The 27,549-nt window shown below is 36.6% G+C and overlaps 1 protein-coding gene across 5 annotated transcripts in view; it reads right to left on the bottom strand.

The window, feature by feature from the left end:
• Positions 1-27,549, bottom strand: part of CSMD3 (CUB and Sushi multiple domains 3) — a 496,245-nt gene that overhangs the window by 391,525 nt on the left and 77,171 nt on the right. For all 5 annotated transcript variants that reach the window (XM_072330149.1, XM_072330150.1, XM_072330151.1 and 2 more), the window contains exon 3: positions 25,103-25,215. In XM_072330149.1, the coding sequence (XP_072186250.1) occupies positions 25,103-25,215 (113 nt within the window). The remainder of the gene's footprint in view (positions 1-25,102; positions 25,216-27,549) is intronic.

Raw genomic sequence — 27,549 nt, 5'->3', positions numbered from 1 at the left:
CTTTTCATTCCTATGTCAGCTTGGAGATTGAAACTACATGGATAGCTAGTTAAAGATGCAAGACACAAACTAATCTATTCCTGAGAGCCATTGTCAAGACAAAGTTAAAATCCTTATGTTCTAAGGTCTTTCTTAAAACACATTCCATAATTCTTAGGCCTGTGCAGTCACCCACATAATGACTGGGAACTGTACCAAGATGATAATTAAGACAAACAGAAAACATGATGGGGAATGAGTATTCTGACAATTTAATGGCACAGATGATATCTTCTAAGGTTTGCACACATACTACTGACATGTTCAGTTCAAGAGAATATGCAGAACACAAGTGATTAAGTCAGTGATACAAAAATGTGTTTCCATCTGCTCAAAACAGGATCCTTGTTAATTATAACCCCTGGCACTATACTTATAGAGATCAAAGTAGGATCACTGTTTTATTTTTCATTTTGGTGCAGTCCCAAAAGGAAGACATGCTGTGGGAGGAAAAAAGAAATTCCAGGAGATGGAGACTCTAAAATACATTGCAAATCACTGTTATTAACAGTTGAATCAGAAGGAAAGTCTCTGCCATAAACACTTGAAATTGAATTATCAGGAAAATGAATCTTTCTCTGGGTAGATGCTTCTGTTTATTTTTATTGTCATTGTTAATATAGAATATAAAACCTGAGTAAGACTGTTGTTTGGCCTGATGAAAGATGCCAGGCTAAGACATTGTTTTCCCAGTGTAAATTACTAACAGAGATCACAAACTGAGTTCTTAAAGCACTGATTTCTCCTACACATAAAAAAAGGAGCCTACAGTGTCTGAATGACATAATAAATTATATATAAGCCGCAGGTACCTCAGTGTATCTACTGTGAGTTCCAGACTATATGCCTTGCATAAAATTATACCTAAACAATTAATTTTTAATCTGTTTATATACTGCAGAAGATGAGTCTAATTAGACTATTCATTTTCATTTTCCACACTACTTTCTAGATAAGAAAAACAGGTAAAATGTGAAGCTGGGAACTTTCTTTCTCTAATTAACTAAATATAACTTCTTCTGACTTCACATTTATTCTTTTTAATGCAGTGAGAAGCATAATGGATACATGTTAAATAAATAGTTGGAAATATAAATAATTCATAGCTGCTTTCCTGAGTTTTAAGTCGTTAATTACATAAAAATTAACATTCACGTTCCTCTTTTAGAAACAAAACACTAAGTTATCACAAACAAACAACATAAAAAATACATTTTTATTAATAAAAATTGTAAGACTAACCTTTTTTTTTTTTTTTTTTGTCATTGATATCTGATTGACATTGATATTGATATTGTAAACTGGGATTAAATTAGGTGACTGACCCATAAACAATCATTTAATGTTATTCTTTCACATTATTTACCAAAACTGAAAAATAAGTCTTGTTCAAGTTATATCTTCTATCTTCTGTTTCCAAAAGTTAAACTTCTTTTTTACTCATGGCAATTTCCTGCCAATAATGTAAGTTTTATACTGTTGAAAAATGAAACCTAAGAAAGTCCTCTAGCTACACAGGCAGCCAAATAGATTAGATATTCTCCATTCACAATTATTCCATCTATGAAAATAACTACTTCAGATAGTATTTCCTATTTAATCTGCATTAAATTGAAAGCAGCTGTACTATATGTATATGAAGGACATGGAGGTACTGGAGCAGGTCCAGAGAAGGGCAATGAGGCTCGTGAAGGGCTTGGAGAATCAGCCCTATGAGGAGACACTAAGGAAGCTGGGACTGTTTAGTCTGAGGAAGAGGAGGCTGAGGGGGGACCTTATTGCCGTCTTCCAGTACCTGAAAGGTTCTTACAGTGAGAGTGGGGCAGGTCTCTTCTCACTAGTGACAAGTGACAGGATGAGGGGAAATGGCCTCAAGTTGCGCCAGGGCAAGTTCAGGTTGGATATTAGAAAGAACTTCTTTACAGAAAGGGTAGTTAGGTACTGGAATGAGCACCCCAAGGAGGTGGTTGAATCGCCATCCCTGGATGTGTTTAAGAGCTGTTTGGATGTGGTTCTCAGGGATATGATTTAGCAGAGGTTTGTTGTTGTGGTGTTGTTTCGTGGTTGTTTTTTAAGAGATAGGCTACTGGTTAGGCTGCGGTTGGACTTGATCTTCAAGGTCTTTTCCAACCTGAGTAATTCTATCATTCTATGATTCTATATGTCCTATATAAATAGATATACCATCTCAATCTTTATCAGATATGGCTGTAAGAAATTATTTTATTACTCTGCTATATGTATAAGAATTCATTTTGTCTTCTGTAGTTCCTGACAGAGGGTGAATTCTAGGCACTGAGAAAGAAAATCCTATTTAACCATAAGGTATCTGAAAAAATCTCGTATGAATAGGGATTCTGGATGCCAGGACAAATACAGTTATTTAGGTTATCTGCCTTTTAGCAAAGATGAAAATAATTTTTATTTTCAGACAATAAACATTGATTTTTCTTTTACATGTATATGAATGAGAAATGAGAAATTCACTATAAAAATGCAATAAAAGAATTGAAATATAATAAAAATAAAAATTAGAAAATTAATGAGCATAAATATACAAAACATTTTCACCCATTTCCATCATGTTTTATAAAAAAAAATTGAAGTTGAAATCTGCAAAATGCAAGCAATGTGGCCTAAACAGCTTTTTGTCCATTTCTCTAAAAGATCAGAACTACATAAAAAGATTTTTGCCGCTTTATAGATGTTATTTTTATTATTGGCATGTATTTAAATTATTGTATTATTGGCTTGGATTCTGTTCATCAGAAGTTATACATGGTTCAAGTGTTAGAATATTTGGAATGCAAACTTAACACCACTTCACCCATGCAATTCACATTATTTAACTTGAAGTTGTACAAAAGAACAAAGTGCAAGATGTTACTGTAAATCCTGCGTCCTCTTGGAGCACTACCAAGCTGTCAGTTTTCTTTAGATATTTTCTTGCTTATTGCATTCTGTGAAAGGACTGATAATTTGAGATATAAAAGCAAACTTTTGTTTCCATAATAACAGCTGCCAAATACTGTGACACAGTTTTCCTGTCCAAATAAAATGTATAATTTGGTCATCCTAATGTATGGTCAGTCATTCCAAGTTAGAGGATAAATTTTACCCTTGCCCTCACTTGCACTTCATAGGCAGTTATGCTAGAGCCTACAGGCAGAATATGATTGTTGTCCAAAGATATCAAAAAAGAAAATGAATGACATTGTAGAAGTAGGGAAAACAAAATATGTATACAGTATTTCAGTTCATTTAGAGCTTATATCATCTTTTGTTTCAGTTTATCTACCACATATTTTTCACTAAAATATTAAACATCTCTTCCCTACCTTGATTCAGATTCATTGTACTTACACCATCCTATCAAAGTGGTTAACTAATATAAATTGAATTCCTCCCTAGTTACCTTTATAAAGTGGTTGTTTCAGTTATGAATATAAATAAACCACTCGTTCTGAAAAGACTTGCACATGGGATGTATTTACATTGCTACTTTTCTATGGCATTCAAAAGCTCTATTTAATACATCTCAGTTACTATTGAAAGCTCTCTATGCAATCTAACACATAATGTGCCAATGGAAATGACTCGAAGGAGATACAAGCTCAAAGCCTGTTTTTCATAAAAATAGAAGATAATAAGCAAAAACTATGCTTGTAAGCAAACTTGTAAGAGGCATATTGTCATTATCTTTATGTGTCAGTATTGCTGTTTTTACTTTTGTACATAATAAAATGGTAAAATAAAAAGGTAATGACAAAAGGAGCTGGAATGTGAGTCTTTTAAAGACTACTATTAGCTCATTATATTTTTCCTTTGACAAGCCTACTTCTGCAACGGCCTTTCAGTTTCAGTGCATGATCCCAGACATTACAGTTCCACTGCCATCTCCACGAGAAATTATAGAAAATAAAAATACAAGTTACTGTCTGTCCTGGAGTCAGAGGCCTGAGACTCTTCACACTTGAAAACTAAAAGGGCCTGCACAGTTCTTCCTTCACAATTTAAAAAATGGTTTATCAGTTTTGCTGCTGTTATGCAGCTGTAGGCAGCAGAAATGCTGACAAGAAGCATTTGTAATTCAAAGCTTTCACAGCAGTTTACAGTAGAGCAGTGATCTAGAATCCTCTGTATTTTCTAGGTAAAAAAAAAAAAAAATGACACTTAGAGACCCTTGGGGAAGATTATTTTTAAAATATCACTTTTTCTGAAACAAAAATATAATATTCCATAGGTGTAGCAGCTTTATCATAAATGCAAATATTTTAATTATATAACTTTATCTCCAACATTCTTACTATGAACTGTTATGCTTTACTTACTGTTTCTGTTTTTTCAAGTTGACTTGATTCCTAATTGGTCAATAGTGTTAGATATTGCTGTCTTAAGGAACTAGTTTAAAGGTGGCCAAAAATTTTGTTTTTAAAATAGTAAATGCAGTATTTTTAATTAAAAATAAATAAATAAATAAATAAGCAGGAGGTTTGTTAATTTTCCTTACTGATATGATCTAGATGTTTCAAATATCAAAATGACTTCATTCTTGAGCTGTAGTGTGATTCTGAGCCTACGAATTAACACTATTCTGTCATAGGTTTTAAATGCACTGTTTTAAATGACAGCTTTGAGTCCACTATAGTAAATTCAACAGAGACTCAAAAACATACTTATGTAAAAATTAATATTTTTAATATCAAATTTGTGGATGAGAAAAGAATATTCAGCATTTAAAAGTAAAGCTAGAAATATCTATACAGAACAATCACAGAATAAAAGAATTGCAGGGGTTGGAAGGGACCTCCAACCACCCGGCTAAAGTAGATTCTGTACAATGGTTCACTCAGGTGGATGTCCAGATATGCCTTGAATATCTCCACAGAAGAAGACTCCATAGTCTATTGGGTGACTTCTTCCAGGGCTTTGTCACCCTTACCTTAAAGAAGTTCTTCCACGTGTTAGCACAGAATTTCCAGTGTTCAAGTTTTAGGCCATTGCTCCTTGTTTTATCACTACACACCACCAAGAAGAGCATGACCTCATCCATTCACCTCCTACCACCCTTTATAAACATTTATTAGATTCCCCTCAAGTAATAGAAGGTCCCAAGGGGGGAGGCGGGGGTGGGGGAGGGGGGATACATACTGGACCTGTTGCCCACCAATGCATGTAAACTGACTGATGACATCAGGACTAGAGGTTGCCTGGACTACAGTGAACATGCTATACTTGAGTTCATGCTCTGGAGTGAGATGAGACAGACAAAGAGTAAAATTAGGAAGTTAAATTTTAGGAAATGAAATTCCAGCTCTTCATAGAGTTTGTCAACAAAACATCCCAGGAAAATGTCCTCATAAACAAGGGTGCAGAGCTGAGCTGGCAGATCATTAAGGAAACTTTCCTCAGAGTGCAAGAGCTCTCCATCTCCAGCAGTAGCAAGTCAGGAAAGGAAGAGAAGAGACTGACATGGCTGAACTGGGACCTGCTGATCCAACTGAAGAGCAAGAAGAAAATTCACAGGCACCGGAAACAGGGAAAGGTACAATGGGAAGTGTATAATCACAGTCACAGAATCATAAAATTGGTCAGGTTGAAAAGACATTAAAGATCAAGTCTTTTAAGGGCAACGAGGCTCATGAAGGGCTTGGAGAATCAGCCCTACGAGGAGAGGCTAAGGAAGCTGGGGCTGTTTAGTCTGGGGAAAAGGAGGCTTAGGGGAGACCTTATCGCCCTCTTCCAGTACCTGAAAGGTGCTTACAGTGAGAGTGGGGCAGGTCTCTTCTCACTAGTGACAAGTGACAGGACGAGGGGAAATGGCCTCAAGTTGCGCCAGGGCAAGTTCAGGTTGGATATTAGAAAGAACTTCTTTACAGAAAGGGTAGTTAGGTACTGGAATGAGCTCCCCAGGGAGGTGGTTGAATCTCCATCCCTGGATGTGTTTAAGAGCCGTTTGGTTGTGGTACTCAGGGATATGATTTAGCAGAGGGTTTTTAGAGATAGGGTATTGGTTAGGCTGCAGTTGGACTTGATGATCTTCGAGGTCTTTTCCAACCTGGGTAATTCTATGATTCTATGATTCTAAGTCCAACCACAACCTAACTCTAACAGCCTTCTGCTAAATCATGCCCCTGAGCACCAAATCCAAATGGTTTTTAAACAAATCCTGGGATGGTGACTCAACCACCTCCCTGGGGAGCGTACTCCAGTATTTAACAGCCCTTTCTGTAAAGAATCATAGAATCATAGAATTGCCTGAGTTGAAAAGGACCACAATGATCATCTAGTCTCAACCTCCCTACTATGTGCAGGGTTGCCAACCACTAGACCAGGCTGCCCAGAGCCACATACAGCCTAGCCTTGAATGCCCCCGGGGCTGGGGCATCCAAAACCTCTCTGGGCAGCCTGTTCCAGTGTGCTATCATCCTTTGTGTAAAAAAAAAAATCCTACTAATACCTGGCCTAAACCTCCCCTTTTTTAGTTTAAAACCATTCCCCACTGCCATATCACTATCCATCCTCACAGACAGTTATTCTCCCTCCTGTTTATATGCTTCTTTCAAATATTGGAAGGCCACAATGAGATCTCCCTGGAGCCTTCTCTTCTCCAAGATAAACAATCCTAATTCCTTCAACCTTTCTTTATAGGAGAGGTGCTCCAGCCCTCTGATCATCTTAGTGGTCCTCCTGTGGACATATTCCAAGGGCTCTGTGTCTTTCTTCTACTGGGGTCTGCTGGTCTGGATACAGTACTCCAAATGAGGCCTCACAAACTGAGCAGAGGGCAACAGTCACCTCCCTCTTCTTGCTGACCACCAATTTTTTAATGTAGACCAGGATATCATTTGCCTTCCAGGCTGCCAGAGCTCACTGCTGGCTTGTGTCCAGCTTCTTGTCCACTATGACCCACAAGTCCCTCTTCACAGGACTGCTCTGAAGGGGTTCTTCACCCAGTCTGTATAAACACCTGGGTAAGATTACCCTGGAAGTTTTTCCTGATATCCAATCTAAACTTACCCTAGTGCAACTTGAGGACATTTCCCCTCATCCTGTCACCTGTCACCAGTGGGAAGAGACCAACCCTGCTCTCACTGCAATCGCATTTCAGGTTTTTGAAGAGAGCAAAACGGTCTCCCTTCGGCCTTCTCTTCCCCAGACTAAACAGCCCCAGTTCTTTTAGTTTCTCCTCATAGGATGACTCATAATTAAGCTTCTAGGCTGTGTAGGAACAGTGTCAGGAAAGCCAAGGCCCAGCTTGAACTAAATTTGGCAAGGGATGCCAAGAAGAACAAGAAAGGCTTCTACAGGTAAAGCAAAGTCCAGGAGGTCATATCTCCCAGTGAGTCACACAGGCAGGCTGGTAGCAGAAGACAAGGAGAAGGCTGAAGCACTTAACAAATATTTTGCCTCAGTGTTCTTTGAAAACTGCTAGCCACACAGCCCTCAAATGTTTGGTTGGGTAGGTGGGAAGGTATGTCCCTCCTACTGTAAACGAAGACAAGGTTCATGACCATGTGAGGAGCTTGAACAGCCAGAATTCTATTGATCTCAATGAGAAGCATCCCAGAGCCTGGAGGGAATTAGTTGATGTACTTTCCAATACACTTTCAATGATATTTGAAAGTCATGGCAGTCAGGTGAAGTCCCTAAGGACTGAAAAAATAAGAAACATTACACGCATTTTTAAGAAGGGTAAGAAAGATGATCCCAGGATCTACTGACCTGCAAATCCCAACTTTGTGCTGGGAAAGTTCACAGAGCAGATCCTCTGAGAAGCAATGCTAAGGCATATGGAAGGCAGGGAGGTAACATGGGAGAATCAGAATGGCTTCATCAAGGGCAAATCCTGCTTGACCAAACTAGTGGCTTTTCATCACTGACAGTGGAGTTGAGTGCACTGTCAGCAAGTTTGCTGATGGCATCAAGCTGTGGGGTGCTGAAAAGAAGAGTATTTTGTGATACAACAAGGGGAAATGTTTTCAAGCTAAATGGGGAGAGATTTTGACTGGATATAAGGAAATGTTTTTTCACAATAAGAATACTGAAGTACAGGAACACGGCGCCCAAACATGTGGTGAATGTCGTGTATCTCAAGACATTTAAGGTTAGGTTGAACTGAGTTCTGAGCAATCTGATCTAACTGTAGATGTCTCTGATCATTTCAGGGGAGTTGGACTAGATGACCTTTAAACTACTATTTTAATTTAAAAGATTCTATGAAAATAAAGAAGTAATTAATTGTCTGTGAACTCTAATAGCTGCCTGGTTTGAAAGATACTCACTACAGAGTGTTTTGTAGCTTGTTTATTAATTGGTTAATATAGTCTTGACCTTGAATATATGCCTAGTTTGAATTTACCTAAATTCGCAGGTATGGTGGCAATTTAAATTTAAACTTTTTCTTCACAAAGTTGTTTTCTAATCAATACAAGGGATTTCTAAACTGCTGGCAGAATATCTTTTAAACTGAAAAGCTATTCAGCAACTGCATGTCATTCTTCTATGAAACATAAGCAAATATTTTTACATTTCTATACCTTATTGTTGGATTTAACATCATTCAGAAGATTTTTCAAATGCAAGATTTATATTTCATTTTTCTATTTTAAAATTTGAACATACCAACCCATTTTTTTTTTCCCCACAATTTGCATGCTTCTTTCATTTCTATTATCTTTTCAATACTTTTCTTAAATTCACAGAAATTTTGTATTCTTTCTTGAGTTTCTCATTTTTTCTTAAGGTCTTCATTCAGTGTCCTACCAATTTAGGTTCTGAGACAAGACTTTTTGACTTTTTGACCTTTTTTGCAAGACTTTTTGACCTTTTGTCATTTTTTCAGTATCTCTGACAACTTTTTTACTCTCCTTCTTCAGCTTGTGAAGTCATGCTCTTACAAATCAGATTTCGCTATTACTATAGTAGTTTTTCCTGTGACAGCTCTAGGAGTTTCAGACTATCTTACTTGAAATAAATCAGTGACAATATAAGAAAGAATTCTAATATTTAAAATGATTGTTTCTTTACACTATTTACTAGTGGGTTTGTTTTGTTTCTTTCTTAAAATGCTTCTGTTTAACAAGCAACTGTTAGCAGATCAATAAATCCTGCTAATAATCTCTTAATGGTTTACTGAAGGAAATATACAAAGACTTACCAGAAATGTGAGAAAGAATTTAAGGAGCTAAAATGCCACAGGGTGAAAATCATGCTTTTTAAATTAAACTGCTTAATTACATTTATGTTTTTTAGAGTTGGTAGCTGGCCAGAAAAATAAGCAGACCGTATGTAAATAGTTCTCTGTACTGTGTTTATTCAGCTCTAATTAATAAAATTCAATTAATGTAATTGCTAAAAAAAACTCTAGGAGGAAGGAACTTTTATGCAAGCATTCTTTAATGATAGTGTAATTTAGGGATCTTATTTGTCTATAAGCTTGAAGAGGAAACTTACTCTTAGTTCTATGTCTTGTGTATAGTGTTCAGAATATTCAACATGAAAATCTTTCTGAAATAGATGTTACATTGTTTTGTAAAGTGTCATGTAAATGGATGACACTTCTAAAATATGTGAAATATTCACCTAAATTACTTACCCCACAATAATGTGATACAGTAATGTGATACAATTGTGCTTCTTTTAAAAAGGAAAGTTACTATCAATCTGATTCACTTTCAGTATGTTTTATGATGTATTTTAAAGATAGAGCTCAACTGGTAACAAAAATTAAAATTGCAGCCCTGTGGAATTTCATATGAAGCTGTTTCTGACCTTAGTTGAGAGACACAAACACTGAATGGTATAATGAAGATTAACAGAGCATATCTGCTTATTGATATTTCTCATGAAAAAAGATACTGAAACTGTGGGAAACAACAGAATGCCCGGAGATGCTGTGGATGCCCTGTCCCTGGATGGGTTCAAAACCAGGTTGGATGGGAACCTGGGTAGCCTTCTCTAGTATTACATGTGGAGGTTAGTGGTTGTGTCTGTAGTAGGGGAATTGGAGTTTGATGATCCTTGAGGTCCCTTCCAACCTGAGCTGTTCTACGATTCTATGTAAGGAATGGTACTTTTTAAAAAGTGTTGTTTGTGTAGGGAGATTCACTAACAGAAAAGAAGAATTAGCAAATGAGAATAGAAGACCAGAAAGCCAGTTATATTCAGGGCTGCATTAAAAGATGCATGACCAGCAGGATGAGAGAAGAGATCCTTCCCCTCTACCCCTCACTGATAAGGCTTCAACTGGAATACTGTGTCCAGATGTGGAGTCCTTAGTACAGGAGAGACATGGACCTGCTGTAGAGCACCCAGAGAATGACCAGAAAATGATCCATGGAATGGAACACCTCCCTGTGAGCATAGGTTGAGAGAGCTGGGGTTCTTCAGCCTGGAGAAGTCTCTGACGTGACCTGATAGCAGCCTGTTAGTATCTAAAGGGATGCTACAGGAAGGAAGGGGACAGAATCTTTAGCAGGGTCTGTGGAGACAGAACAAGGGGAAATGGCTTCAAGCTCACTGAGAGTAGATTTAGGTTAGATATAAAGAATATATATATATATATATTACAGTGAGGTTGGTGAGGCACTGAAACAGGTTGCCTAGTTGACTGCCATATCTCCAGAGACTTTCAAAGCAGAGCTGGATCAGACATTGGACAACCTGATGTAGCTGTGGTGTTTCTGTCTTATTGCAGGGGAGATGGACTAGATGGCCCTCAGAGGTCCTTTCCACACTAAGGATTTTATGATTCTATGATTTTAATCATTCTTCCAACCAGAAGACTGGTATTTACTTCTAGATATATTTACTTTCAATAACATTTACAAGTTATTTCATTATTTTTTGAAATTGCTAGACAATTTCCTATCCACAGCATTATTACCCTCTCATTCTTAACGCTACCTAAATTTGCACAGAAGTTTATTTGAATGACTTCACTGCCTAACAAGTAATCCTCTGATACAAACTCATATACATATCTTCAAAAACAGAAGCAAACAATAGAGACAAATGTTGAACTGGAGCTGCACGTTCTTCATGCTCTGCTTTGCATAACTGACCAATAACCAGGTCAGGACCAATAACTGCATAGGAATACCAACATAGTGAAACAGTTAAATGGTGATTTTTGCCTCGTGGTGTTAGTTTATATACAGGTTCTACTTCGTCTACACCCCCTTAAGCTATGAGTAATATTATCCAATCACAGAGCAGGGGAAGTCCTGTCACATCACAGCCCAAGTGTTCGGGATACGCCTACTACAACAGACAAATGAGTTCTCAAGTCTTGTCTCCTGTTCTCTCCTTCATCCCACTGGTCAGGGGAGTGAGTGAACATCTGTGTGGTGTTCAGTTACCTACCAGGTTAAACCACAACCCACCTTCTACACCTTCTAACAAATTTTATTTGATTCTAAACAGGAGAAGAATTCTAGTGATGAATAAGTGAATAGTTATCCCTTAACTTTTTTTTTTTTTTTTTTTTTTTTTTTTAAGGGTGATATAATCGCAACAAATTGGTAAAATTAGAATGGTATTGATCTGGATAATGTCAGTAACTAACAATACTGAGTGCTTAATTCACAAAACCAAAACTATAACTTGTTTCTAGGCAAGATACATATTCCATATCCTTTGTAGGTCTTAGTGGGAGATGTAGAATCATAGAATCATAGAATCATAGAATTACTCAGGTTGGAAAAGACCTTGAAGATCATCAAGTCCAACCGCAGCCTAACCAGTAGCCTATCTCTTAAAAAACAACCACAAAACAATACCACAACAACAAACCTCTGCTAAATCATATCCCTGAGTACCACATCCAAGCGGCTCTTAAACACATCCAGGGATGGCGATTCAACCACCTCCTTGGGGAGCCCATTCCAGTACCTAACCACCCTTTCTGTAAAGAAGTTCTTTCTAATATCCAACCTAAACTTGCCCTGGCGCAACTTGAGGCCATTTCCCCTCGTCCTGTCACAAGTCAGTAGTGAGAATAGACCTGCCCCACTCTCACTGTAAGAACCTTTCAGGTACTGGAAGACAGCAATAAGGTCTCCCCTCAGCCTCCTCCTCCCCAGACTAAACAGCCCCAGCTTCCTCAGCCTCTCCTCATAGGGCTGATTCTCCAAGCCCTTAACAAGCCTCGTTGCCCTTCTCTGGACCTGCTCCAGTACCTCCATGTCCTTCTTGTGCTGAGGTGCCCAAAACTGGACACAGTACTCGAGGTGAGGCCTCACCAATGCTGAGTACAGGGGCAGGATGACTTCCTTAGTCCTGCTCACCACACCATTCCTGATACAAGCCAGGATGCCATTGGCCTTCTTGGCCACCTGGGCACACTGCTGGCTCATATTCAGCCGACTGTCCATCAGCACACCAAGGTCCCTTTCCGTCTGGGAGCTTTCCAGCCACACCTCCCCAAGCCTGTAGGATTGCCTGGGGTTGTTATGACCAAAATGCAGGACGCGACACTTGGCCCTGTTGAAACTCATTCCATTAACCTTGGCCCATCGATCAAGTCTATCCAGGTCTCTCTGTAGTGCCCTTCTCCCCTCAGGCAGATCAACACTCCCTCCCAGCTTAGTGTCGTCTGCGAACTTACTGAGGGTGCACTCAATCCCCTCATCCAAATCATCAATGAAGATGTTAAACAGAAGCGGCCCAAGCACCGAGCCCTGGGGGACGCCACTTGTGACCGGCCGCCAACTGGATTCCACTCCATTGACCACAACTCTCTGGGCCCGGCCATCCAACCAGTTCTTCACCCAGCGGAGCGTGCACCCATCCAAACCACGGGCAGCCAGCTTCTCTACCAGAATGTTATGGGGGACAGTGTCAAAGGCCTTACTGAAGTCCAGGTAGACCACGTCGACAGCCTTTCCCTCATCTACTAAGCGGGTCACCTTGTCATAGAATGAAATCAGGTTAGTCAGGCAGGATCTACCATTCATAAACCCATGCTGACTAGGCCCGATCCCATGGCTGACCTTTAGTTCGTCCATGATGATACCTGAGATTATCCTTTCCATAACCTTCCCAGGCACCGAGGTGAGACTGATGGGCCTGTAGCTGCCAGGATCATCTTTCCGGCCCTTTTTGAAGATAGGCGTCACATTTGCCAGTCTCCAATCCACCGGGACATCCCCAGTCAGCCAAGACTGCTGAAAAATTATGGACAGTGGTTTGGCGACCACATCCGCCAACTCCCTCAGAACTCTAGGGTGCAACCCATCCGGCCCCATGGACTTATAAACATTCAGCTTTCTAAGTAGATCCAGAACCATCTCATCACGGATCACGCAAGGCTCTTTTGGTTCCCCCTTCCCGTCTACCAGTGTAGGGGGCTGCGTTCCCAGGGAGTTACAAGCATAACTATTGAAGACCGAGGCAAAGAAGGTATTAAGTACCTCAGCCTTGTCCCGATCCTCAGTGACCAAGTTGCCCTCAGAATCCAACAAGGGATGGGGATTTTCCTTAGCCTTCCTCTTGGTATTGATGTGTTTATAAAAACATTTACTATTCTCCTTAACCTTAGAAGCCAAGCTCAGTTCTAGCTGCGCCTTGGCCTTCCTAATTTTCTCCCTGCACAGCCTCACTACAAACCTGTAATCCTCATAAGTAGCTCCCCCATTCTTCCAGAGACCGTAAACTCTCTTTTTGTTCTTTAGATCAAGCCAAAGGTCTCTGGTCAGCCAGCCCGGCCTCCTCACCCGTCGGCTCATCTTTCGCGATTTTGGGACAGTCAGTTCCTGCGCCTTTAGGACAATTTCCTTAAAGTATTCCCAACCTTCCTGGGCTCCCACACTCTCCAAAGATACTCCCCAGGGGGCCCTCTCAACCATAGTCCTGAGGAGGTTGAAGTCCGCCCTCCGGAAGTCCAAGGTGGCAGTTCTGCTGACTCCCCTCGAATGCTCAGCAGTATGAAAATCCTTTTAAAATCCATCTATTTATATGTTTAAGTATGATCTATATGTTTAACTCATGAAAAAATAGGAACATGTGAAAATCTGGGAAAATGCCAGCATGAGTCTGTCATTAGGACACTTTTTTGTATTATTTAGGTGTTTATTCTCATTGTGAATGAGAACTGCCTTTATCTTTTGGAGAGTATACAAGACTGTAATCTAAACAATACAGAATCATTGTTCCACAGCTATGTATGTTAATACTTTTAATATAGAAGTTTTACAGAAGAATTAAAGTCAAAATTCTATTAAAGTTCAAGTGCTGACAGGTTGAAGAATTCAGCCATATAGCTCTCAACTAGTCTCAATGTGTCTCACTTATAAATAGTTCACATTTATTTCACAAATATTTCCATGTCTGCTACTGGGTATTATTAAAAAACAAGCAAACAAACAAACAAACAAAAAACCCCTATAATTTAGGAAAACTAGGAAGAAGAAAGAAATTTCATATAAAATGGAGAAAAATTAATTGCATTTAATTTGTACTTTTATGAACAGTATATTAGTTATTACAAAATACTGTTTCAACTTTGCCAAATTACAGTTATCTCTACCTGTCTAGATATGGGATTAAAATGAGAATCTTAAAGTAGATAGTTTTAAGGTCTAATTTTATCAGGATCTTCTACCTACCTTAATAAAAGTTCAGTAGCTAAGTATATAAGTTCACACACACACACACACACACACACACAAAAAAAAAAAAAAGAAAAAAGAAAAAAAAGAAACAACTTTTCCTTTGGGAAATATCTTTCAAGACTTGCAGTGTATCTAGAAGATTTTTTTTTTCTTTTCATGAAAAATGATATTCAGTATATGTGACAAGAATAAAAAAAGGCTGACATATAATTAAAATATCAAATTACTCATTGTCTTAGTTAAGCTTAAATATGAGGCATGTATCAGAATGATACATTACCCTACCATAGGCTGGCAAATTTGGCTGATTTAACAGCACTCTTCTAAAAAAGAAAACAAAAACAAAAACAAAAACAAAAAACAGACCACTGAAAATGAAATCACAGAATCACAGAATTATAGGGGTTGGAAGGGACCTCTAGAGATCATCGAGTCCAACCCCCCTGCCAAAGCAGGCTGCCTACACCACGTCGCACAGGTAGGCGTCCAGGCGTGTCTTGAATATCTCCAGAGAAGGAGACTCCACCACCTCCCTGGGCAGCCTGTTCCAGTGCTCCGTCACCCTCACCGTAAAGAAGTTCTTGCGCACATTCGTGCGGAACTTCCTATGCTGGAGTTTCAGCCCATTGCCCCTAGTCCTGTCCCCACGCACTACTGAAAAGAGACCAGCCTCGCCACTATAGCTCCCACACCCCAGGTATTTATAAACCTGGATCAAGTCCCCTCTCAGCCTTCTTTTCTCAAGGCTAAACAGACCCAGTTCCCTAAGTCTCTCCTCGTAGGGGAGATGGTCCAGGCCCTTCACCATCTTTGTGGCCCTCCGCTGGACTCTTTCCAAGAGATCCCTGTCTTTTTTGTACTGGGGAGCCCAGATAAATAGTTTTTTTTGTTTGTTTGTTTGTTTGTTTTCCCTAGATAAAGGAAAATACTTTGTTTCCTCAATACTTAAATATTTTTAAAGGCAGAAGAAACTCTGAGTTTCTTGTTGGTTTTTAACTTTCCAATAATTACTTTTTGCAAATGCTAAAACAAATGAATTTATCTCCATCCATTCTCCCCAGAAGAAAGCTTTGTATCATTCTCTATGTGGCTTGACAGTCAGTCAACTTCTTATTTATATATTTTTTGTTATGTAGCAAGGAAAATGCACTACCAGGCAGGCAACAAAGGTTAGCACACTATGTCTATACTTGAGTGTATATACATGAGCTACATACACTACAAGTTAGACATTATTTTGCAAATAAAAAAGCATTAAATTAAAAAGAAAAAGAAAAAGAAAGAGAGAGAGAGAGAAATTCTACTTCAATGATTTATTTTTTTTTTCTCATTTTCTTTCTAAAATATGGGGGAAATTCTTAGCAGCAGGAACAATCTTTAACTGTGCCCTTCACACTGTTATTAAATGTTATTAATGTGACAGAACAGCTGTATGGAGACTTTGAGCAGTTCTACTGGTTAGATACACAATTCTATGTCTTTTCACTGCCTACAAATCATATCTATCATCCAAGTTTATGTCTTGCTCAATACCCAGGCTTATAATTTCAAAGAGCAAAAACTGTTTTTACAACAGTTACCTCGTGCTATTCAACTATGCAGGTTATAATGATATGTCCAAGAGAAATCTTAAGGAGAGCAAAAGTAGCTAAAGGATTCTGAGAGCAATTGTGAAGAGAATAATGACTCTGTATGGTATTAATATTCTGCCCTATCTTTCTGATTTGGTGGGAAATTCCGGCTACAATAGAGCAAGTGTATCCTTTGTATACCAATGTTCTTTCATTGCAAGCTTCTTTTGTCTTTAATTATTATCCACCCTTGTACTGGAAAAGTCTTTGATTAGATAATCTTAGACATATACCCTCAGTTTTTAAGTTTCCTTTATAAAGAAGAAATGACTGGCTGTGTGAAAAAGGTAAGTGAAAGCATTTGATCTAATATAATTTGAATCTAATAAGTCATTCAGTATAATTTTCCATGACATTCTCACTTAGGAGATGAAGGGGTGAAGGCAGGATTAAAGTACTGATAATTATGAGAGTTACTAAGCATAACTGAAACAAGAAGCTGAAAAATCTAGAAGAGAACTCTGGGGCCCATGCCATCCAGCATGATCCAACATCTTCATGAGCAGCCTGGAAGTCTCAGAAGGCACCATACATAAATTTGTAGAACACATCTAATCGGAGGAGGTAGTAGTATGTCAAACAACAAACTAAAACACTGGTGGACTCAGACAGTGGAAAACTCATAAAGTTCAGTAAGAAAAAAAGCTATGTCTAGCAGGGAGTGAAGCAACTTCATACATGGACTGACATATGGGAATCAAATGATTGAGATCCCATTAGATAAACATCTGAGGGCAAGCAGATGCTGAAGCAGCAGAAAAGAAGACTACAGCAACATGAAAGGCAGTTATAAAGAAGTAGAAGTCAGTGGCCATAGATAGTTGCTTGAGAGATTCTGGCTGGATGTCAAGAAAGCTTTTTTCTTTGGAGAGTAGTGCAACATCAGTACGCTCCTCTGAGACACTAAGGAAGTCTCGGTTGTTTGCAAGATTTAACTAAAGAAAGTCAGAAATAACATGACTTATCACCAGCAGTGTTTTTGCTTCATGCATGTTGGATAAAACTTCATGAGCTTTGGTTCAGATTTTCTATGATTCTAAGAAAAAACTGCACAAGACAACAAAATGGTTTCAAATTGAGATGTGCCTGTAAAAAAGGGATAATGCAATCTTCAAATGCTTATAATTACTACACTTTGCAGAATAGAAAACATGTTTATTATTAATGACTAACAAAATAATGAAAACACAGAAGAATAGCATGAAAAAATATCATAAAATAATTTGTGATCTGGAACAAAACACTTTATGTTAAGACATAAAAAGTCTATAATAAAGAGAAAAAATACTCTCACATATGTAATGCTATTGCAGTATTTAATAACCTAGCTTAAGAATAAACAGATGCTAACATTAAGGGTCCTGCAATTTAGCAGAATAAGAGCAGGGACTAGAAGATTAAAACCAAAGTTTAAAAGTTTACTTTTAAGTGAAGCTGAGCAATTGGTAAAATGAAAGGGAATAGCTTCCCCTGCCTTCAATGGCTGATTTTGTCTGCAGAAGTTATTATTTAGCCAGATCCAAATTTGTGATGACAGTACCAAGAAAATGTTAAATTCAATAAAAACTTAACAAATTTAAGTAAAAAGACCCATTGATATTTAAACCCTCAGGATCCCACCATTCATGGTGGAAACAAGACACGGCTATATTTAAAATAAATAAGCACCAAGACAATTTTGAATTCACTTAGTAAAGAGTTATTCCCTTTTGTGCTACCGTATGAAAAGTACTTATGACATTTAGGGCTAACATGATAATACTGAGACAATGATATAATGTGTCATGGCCAGTGCTTACTTTATTTAGCAACAATGACAAGTGCGAGCTGACAAAATATGTTTTGGAAATATTAATTTGATTTTTAAGTAATATTAATTAGAAAGTCATCAAATGACTAAACATCTGTGTTTAATACATAGAAGAGTATGATTTATATTATTACCAGATAAAATATTTGAGATATTTGGTAACTTTTGGCTGAATTCTTGTTGGTCTTGTTGTTTTTTATTTATTTATTTATTGGGACAGGGAGGGGGAAGCAGAAAGGAAGTAATGTTAGGACTTTTAATTAACTTGTTTTCCAATGTCTTGAATGGATTCAATTATTCAAAATCTATATTTCCTTCTTATCTTTCATTCCATTTCACTTTCAAAAACAGGAATTTGTATGCAAATATATCTATTTAGGTTATTTAGTTCATTTATTTGTGAACTTCTCTATAGGAAACATGAAGAAAACTCATTGACTTCCATTTTTGTTAAGGGCTTGCTGAAATAATCTGTTCTCAGATAGCAAACACATCCAATTGCCTATGGCAAAATACGACCAAATAAAGGAAGGAAGGAAGGAAGGAAGGAAGGAAGGAAGGAAGGAAGGAAGGAAGGAAGGAAGGAAGGAAGGAAGATTTAACTAATAATAAATAATAATAATAAGGAAACAAAAGAAAAAAGGTCTATAGTATCTGCCTGTTAGTAAGCCTGATTTCAGAAAACTCTACAGCTTAAAATCTGCAGCTTTTACACCTCTAACTTGATAATGGCTCTTTGAGAGGACCTTTTACAAAGAACATTACAGCATAAACCAATAATTACTTGCAAGAATTCAATTTTAATATGAAGTTATTAATGATATAATAACTAAGATTTCACGTATTAAATCTAAATCTGAGATTTAGATTTTCTATCTATATCTATCTATATCTATATTATCTATATCTATATCTATATCTATATCTATATCTATATCTATATCTATATCTATATCTATCTATATCTATATCTATATCATCTATCTATATCTATATCTATATCATCTATATCTATACCTATATCATCTATATCTATATCTATACCTATATATCTATATCTATATCTATATCTATACCTATACCTATACCTATACCTATATCTATATCATCTATACCTATATCTATATCTATATCTATATCCACATATCTCTATTCTGATTTGCAGAATAAACTAAAAATTGTGTTATTTGTTTGCATTTTCTAGATCTACAATGTCAAAATAATTTTTAGCCTCAACATCCTGGCATATTAAGTCCTACTAGGGTTTCTGATCTACATGCTTCAGCAACACTTTACATCAGCTACCAATTTTTCTTCATATTGATGAAAGAAATGCATGATTGGTCCTGAGAAGTCATTAAATGAAAATTTTATTTTTTTAATAAACACCATCTGTTCTCTTCTTTCTAGCCTCTCCCTCCCATCATCAGCGAAGACAAGATAAATCTTGACATTTTTAACATTACTCTCAAGCTTATCTAAAATCCAGCAAAATTCCTGAATTCCTATAGTGCCACTCTAGTAGAAACATCAGAACCAGTTCATTATTTATGGTGTCTAATAATAGTTTTATAATTCAGCTTTTACAATAATTGTGAGAGTGTAAAAAAGGAGCAAATGTTATTTAATAATACTATTATAAATATGAATCATATCCAGAATATTTTTTCTCATAATCAATAGACAAGCACAAAAATGCCTATCACATTTAAATCACATAAAGATAAAAAAACAATTAACATTAAAAATGTGAATGAAGTCAACAAGTTCATGTCAGATACTCATAAGGTTGCTGTAAAAACAAAGACCAGAAAAAAACAAAAGAAAGCAAAGCTCAGAGCAAAACTATTGTCTTCACTGAACCCCTTTGCTGTGCTCGTACAATATGCTGTGTTACTTTCTTTCTTAGTAGCTGTATTTTCCCTTGCTAAACACAAGAGTAAAGCTGTTTTTATTTCTCAGGACACAGCATCATGACTTAATTTAAATGATCAACTGGATGATTAAATGTATCATTTCTCCTCCTGGAGAAATTCCTAGATAGAAATGCAAGCATGCTCTCTAGGAAAATAATATATATATATATATATATACACACAGACACACACACACATACATATATAAATATGTATGTATGTATGTATGTATATGTATATGTATGTATGTATGTATATGTGTATATGTATATTATATACATATATATGTGTGTATATATATATATATGTATATGTATATATATATATATTTTAAAGAAGCAGTAGACCTGTAAATCCCTCAGTCCTTATTCCATCTAGCAAAGCTGCTTGACTAGTCAGTGATAAAATTATATGTATATATATATATATATATAATATATATACACACACACACAGCTGGAAATTATGGTAGCTCAAGTACTGTTCTTAAAAGTTCTTTATTTTTCAATGAACTTCACCATTTTTTATCATATTTTAAATGAACCATTTTTATTTCTAATAACCTCTTTCAAATTTTTCTCATTCTAGCCCCCCCGCCCGTGTTATTGTGCTATATAGGTATATTGCTCTGATGTTTGTTGCTGTTGTTGTTTTTTCCTCAAATTATTGAAAAAATGAATATAAGGTGGTAAATGTGCAATGGTTCCAAATCTAATCCAAAAATTTCACTTGACATGGAAGAATGGAAAACAGGAGGGAACAGAGGAGGAAAAGGAGTGAGGAATAAGACTGAGGCTTATAGCATCGAGGATAGAGGCTAGAATGTGTTTTTCAGTGGTCAACTGTGTACTTCTTTTGACTGGATACATACGATGGCCCACTACACAGCTTCTATGGATTATATACTTTATACATTTACATTAAATTTTCTATTCCTATAAGAATACGTTCTCTTCTGCCAAGAATGTCCACAGTAGATCCATGAATTCTGTAGGTTCTATCAAATGCCAGCTTTCAGCTCAACTGTAATTTTGTCAGGGATGATGATGATCAGAGAAAGAGATATTGGCAGGACCTTTTCCTTTGATTTGTTTGTTTTTAAAATAGTGAAAAATCTGTTTTGCTTATGTGCTGCATTTTCAGACATTTCAAAGGAAAACATATATATGCTTTAGTTGCTCATCCTTCATTCTCATGCCATCTCTGGCTACGATTTCACTTTATTGCATTGATGGGTTGCTAATCATTTCTATCTTAGGTTTTAAATTACATATCCATAATGAAGCACTTAAGTATGTGGCCTTATATTTAGGAGTACTAACTGTGCAGATGTTTCATCAGGAAGCTAACAAGGAGCTACTGGGCAATCAAAATTGTTGAAAATTGAATGCTAGGTAAAACCAGACGTGAAAACGTTGATTGAAAAAGAGTACAAGAACAGAAATGGAGATTGCTTTGACGTGATTATCATTTAAATACATTTATTTTCTCATGTCAAGGAATAAGGCATTAAATGAATGTAATATATTTATACTTCTTTGCTAACTGCGTGTAAAGATAGGTAGGCTCTCAGGAAGTCAGAAAAACAGGAACAGAAAGAAAAAAATATATCTACCTTAGTGCAGCTCTCAGAGAAGTAGGTCTAGCCATAAGAGACATGACTTCAATGAACTAGAACTTTCATGTTTAGCTTTATTGATTTTGGTAGTGCTGATTTTACAGAATAAAACATCAGATTTAAAAAAAAAAAAAAAAAAAAAAAAAAAAAAAAAAAAAAAGTAGTCAAACATCAGATTTAAGGTAACATGTTTATATTTTGTTCTAAAATACTGATTACTGTGATTAAATGTATTTATTACTCACACTTGTCAATGATTTGGGATTTAGATTCCTGTTAACCAGCATGATATTTTTAGCCTAAAAAGGAACTATGAAAGGAGCTAGCTGTCTGTGCAGTCATTGCTGATCCTGCATTTTAGCTTTAATCGTTTTCTGTCATGATTGAAATGCACAATACCCTTTCTGCTAGTACTGACCTTCCTACAAAAAAAAAAAAAAACAAACAAAAAACAAAAACAAAACAAAACAAAAAAACACATATGGGAGCAGCAGATGATGCTATGATAAACTATGATAAAGTTAAATTTGCCTATTTATGGCAACAAATCATTGATAAAAATTACAGCGCGTTTTCTAATTTGTATAATAGGGTTGTATGGGTTGTATGCTATATTTTGCAAAGTAAATATTTCATAATAATTGTGTAATACCTTTATAGAAAACTTTTTTTTTTTTTTTTTAATCACATTGTTGGAAAACGAAGTAACAACAATCAAAAAATGAATGAACTGTGAAATAGCTATAATCCAGTCAAATCAAGTCACATGCAGATTCAATTTCAATTTCTATTTTGCATAGTACCTTTTCTCTTGTATGCAAACAAGCTAAATTAGTGTCAAATTAGTGACAAATTCCTGGTTTTTTTTTTTTTTTTTTTTTGTTTGTTTGTTTGTTTGTTTGTTTTGTTTTTAATTCAAATGGCAAGGAAGGCCTGAAAATTATTTTCTATTTTTCATTTTGTATTGTGTCACAGTTATATATATTTGTGAATTACTTTGTGAAGAAGCATTCTAATGCATTATTCCTGAAAGTAAGATATGTTATGGCTGATGGTACTTTACTTCAGAGTCAGATCTGAATACTATTTTTCTATGGCCTTTCAGATATTTTCCTAGCTAGCTGTCATGGTTTTGTGCTGTCAATATTCTACATCATGACATCATGTGCGGTATGAATCATTAACTGAGGGTACAAATAGTGGTAAACTGTTTTGGTGGTATAAGAAAGTGTAACAGAGGGTATGTGGAAGTGTAACAGAGGGTATGTGGAAGTGTAACAGAGGGTATGTGGAAGTGTAATAGAGGGTATGTGGAAGTGTAACAGAGGGTATGTGGAAATGTAACAGAGGGTATGCGGAAGTGTGGAAGGTTCATGCTCCAGATCTGTGGAATGGCAGCATCCCGAGTACTCAGCTCTTGGAGGAAACTACATATCCCAGGGGACAACGCTGCCAGAGACGAATCACCAGAGGAGGAGGACACATATATAATCTCGCTCCCAGGCTGGAACGTCCTTCTTTTCGCTCTGTCTATCGCTTTGGAGCGCTCCATCCCTGCCGTCTCCCTCTATCAGCAACGTTCCAGCCTGTCGCCTAGAGATCGCAGTAGGCCCCCGGTTCTCGGGGACTCTTTTCCTCTCTTTCTTTTTCTCTGCCTTGTTTGATTTAGTAGTTGTAGTTATATTGTATCATATTGTGTCACCTTGTATTCCAATATTATTCGTATTTAGTAAAATAAGTTTTTTCCTTAGATTGCTGCCATTGTTTTTGTTCATTTCCCCCCTTCTAGGGGCAGCAGCCTCTATCACGGGTAAATCTAGATAACCCAATTACACTAGCAGTGTGCGATTCAGATATTTATGATCTGAAAGATTAATTCTCTATTACTGATGGGCTGAGGAGGGTTCAACAATAGCCTCAAAGCATTTCCAGTAAGTTCTCTCCAGTTCCTGTCTTGCCATCAGATAAACTTAACCAAAGCAGAAAGATGTCTTTACATCAATTAATCTTTTAAAAAGATAGAAAAACAGTAATATTTTTTGTTTGTTTGTTTTGTTTATGTCATAGAAATATGTTACATTTTATAGCCTCAGTGCAGGAAAATTATAAAAACTGGATGGACCATATATTCCATCTCTTCAAACATTCCTAAAATGAGCTAGATCATAAACAAGATATTTTCTTGAACATGTATACAATGCTATGAACTTCCACATTTCAGTAACACATACAAGTCTATGAGGCCTGATTGCATGCCTCCCAGAATAATGAAGGAACTGGCTTGGTAACTGTCAGGCCACTCTTCATCATATTAGAAGAGTAATGGCTGTCAGGTTAATTCTTCACTGAATGGAAAAATGGACATATCACTCCTGTTTTTAAGAAAGTTACAAACAAAACTGCAGACTGGTGAGCTTCACCTCTGTGCTGGGGAAGATCATGGAACAGATCCTCCTAGAGGCTTTTTTAAGATACATGCATGACAAGGAGGTGATCTAAGACAGACAGCATGGCTTCACCAAGAGCTCACTGTTCTTGAGAAAGACAGTGGACATCCATGATGGACTTACTGCAACAGTCAACAACAGACAACCTACTGAAGTCATATCTGGACTTCTGCAAGGCTTTTGATGTGCTCCCACAAAATATACTTATCTCTAAATTGGAAAGATATGAAGTGTTAAGAGAGATTAGGAATTTGTTGAATGGACATAGGCAAAGGCTTGCAGTCAATAGCTCCATATTCAGATAGAGGCCAGTGGCAACTGTTGTCCCTCAGGAGTCTGTCTTGAGAGCAGTTCCTTCTAGCATCTTTATCAGTTACATAAACAGTGTGATTGGGTGTGCCCTCAGCATGTTTTCAGATGATACTAAGCTGAGATGCTGTTGATGTGACAGAAGGAAGGGGTGTCGTACAATGGGGCCTGGACAAGCTTGAAAAGCAAAATCATGTGAACTGAATGAGATTCCACTTGGACAACTGCAAGATGTTACTCTTGGGTCAGAGCAATCTCAGATATGTGAACAGACTGAAACAAAAACTCAGTGTCAGCAGCCCTGCAGAGAAGGACTTCAAGATGAAAATCTTGCCATAAGCCAGCGGTGTGCATTTGTAGCCCGGAAGAATGTGCTCTTTGAAGAAGAGCAGTCAGCAGGGAGAAAGGGGTGACTGTCCTCCTTTGCTCTGCCCTTTTGAGACTCCACCTGAAGTACTACATCCAAGTCTGGTGCCCCCAGAACAAGAATTGTGTGTGATCACTAGAGTGTGTCCAATGGAGGATCACGAGATTGATCAGAGGACTGGAGCACCTCACCTATGAAGAAAGGTTGTGGGAGCTGAAGTTACTGAGCCTGAAGAAGGGAAGACTCTGGGAAGACCTCATTGCAGCCTTTCATTAATTAAAAGGAGCTTTTAAACAAGATGAAGAACAACTCTTTACATGAGATTAGTTAATTTGTTTAGAGCATCTTACCTTCATAGTAAACTTTAAACCCATGAGCACTAACTGCAAAGTCACTTGTCAAGCGCAGTGAGAATACAGATTTTGTACTTGTCACAGGTGGAGGAAGATGAAATCCTGTTAACCTACAAAACAAAATAATACAAATCACAGTTAAATGAAAAATAAAACTTTGTTACAGGATGTTTTTCTTTTCATCACTGAAAACATCTTGAAACAACATATTCTAATTACTTGAGAAAATATGAATTTTGAGGGGTTTTCATGTAAAATAAACCACTCAAGTACATTGGCTTCAGAAAAATGTGTTTAAAAGAGTTGATGGTAAGATGCAGACATAAAAGTTGGACATTAAAAAAAGATCTAGGTTACTAGTGGAACAACATCAACAACAATAAAAACAAAAAGACATTTTGTTTAGGGTTATGTTCAAACTTTTATTGAATTATGCATTTTACAGAGACGTGTTTGAAGCTCTGGGTATGATGAAATACAATTGGATCCAGGATTCATAAAGAAAGATCTTTTGAAGTGAATTACAGGCTTGCTAGGGCATTGATGGTTTCCTGGGAGTGTTCTGGCTGTTGATCTCTTTGTTTTGCTTGTTTCTTTTTAAATTAAATTTGCTATATGTGAGATACAAATAAAAAAACAATGTTTGTGTAATAGCACTGCTGATATGCACTAATAGCCAAATCTACAAATTATTTTTGTTAGATATACTTATGGCAACATTTATTTTCTTTAAATAACAGATAGATATTCTAGAAAAATACACTCATCATGGTTCACATAAGGACAACAAATCCTCCAGTATTTAACAGTCAAACATGCCTGTTAAAGAAAAAGTTAAACAACTTTGTAATGTGTGCTCACCAGGAAAACATGCACACACTTTTATAGCCCAGTTTGTGTTGTATGGCAAATTGTGTAGCAGCTTAGACTGATTTTTTAAATTAATTTCTAACATTAAATTTTCAAGCATTTGTAGCTGAACACTATCATTCATTATGTTTTATTACTGTCATGACAGTTATGAAAGACAAAACGTAAGGTAGAATAACTCACAGCATAATGATCAGAAAGTATAAAAATATAATAAAATTAGAAATTATGTTGCAAGAGAGATGTATACAAATCTATATATGTGTAATGTCATTAATGCAAATATCCAGAATTCTACAGTTGGTTTTGCCATATTTTCATTAAAATGAGACTTGTTTAAACAACTTGTGTTAATAAAGAGAGATTGAGTATTATTTACAGAATTTTTGGGATATAATAAGCACATTGTTTGCAGTTTAATTGCAGAAATATATTTTTTTCAAAAAATAAAAATTAATTATTTTTTTTTTTACTTCTTCCAAATAGGCATATGCATAATTATTTGACAACTCAATATCTGGTAATTTACGATTAGTTTATTCATAACCTAATAAGTATATTCATTAATTGTTAAATATGATCATATAAAAATCCATTGATCAAGATAAAACCATGATAATAATTTGAATAAATATTTAATTTACATCACTGGGGTCAACTGATATCTAGTACTAGTCAGTAACTTGAGGTGAATTTGGGCCATAATATGCTGACAGGCAACATGAGGACTCAGGAAAAAAAAAAAAAAAAAAAAAAATATATATATATATATATATATATATATGTATGTATGTATGTATATATATATATGTACTGTGGTTCAAGCTGGCAGACAGCTAAGTATTGCACAGACATTCACTCACTGTTCTACCCTGCAGTGGTATGGGGAAGAGAATAAAAAACACAAAGTAGAACTTGTAGGCTGAGAGAAAAACTATTTACCAAGACAGAAAATGAAGAGAAAAAATAATAGTAATGGTGATAATATCTGATAATCATATACATAAACATATGCATACATACATACATACATGCATATACATACATATATATGTGTGTATATATATATATATATATATATATATATACACAGTGAAATTGCTCACCACCCTCTGATCAATGCCTAGGAAGACCCTAAGCAGTGGCTAGCTTCCCCAGTCCGCTTTCCAGAGTTTCATAATTCTTGCATAATCTCATATGCCAGATTAGGTCTGTTATCCTGATTCTATCCCTTCCAGTTCCTAGTTTCTATGAACCCTCTCACTGTCCTCAGTATGAGCAGCTGAAATGCTCTTGGCTCTTTGCAGCACCACTCAGGAACAACTGAAATATTGCTAAGTTGGCAACATTGTATTTCTCCCAAAGAACATAGTACCATGCCAGACATGACAAAGAAAATCAGTTCGTTCCCAAAGAAACCAGAAGAGGAAAAATTGTGGGAAGTGGCTCTACTCACACCAGTGTAAGGAAAGAAAGAGTAAGTACTTCAGATACTGAAGGAGTCTGTGGAGTTATAGTGGAGCAAATATCTATAGCACTTGTACATGTTGAGATGTTACTAAGTGTTGAGTTTT

The sequence above is a fragment of the Excalfactoria chinensis genome, chromosome 2, assembly GCF_039878825.1.
Source record: "Excalfactoria chinensis isolate bCotChi1 chromosome 2, bCotChi1.hap2, whole genome shotgun sequence".
NCBI lineage: Eukaryota > Metazoa > Chordata > Aves > Galliformes > Phasianidae > Excalfactoria > Excalfactoria chinensis.
The sequence above is the reverse complement of the archived record's forward strand: the minus strand, read 5'-3'. Positions and strand labels throughout refer to the sequence as shown.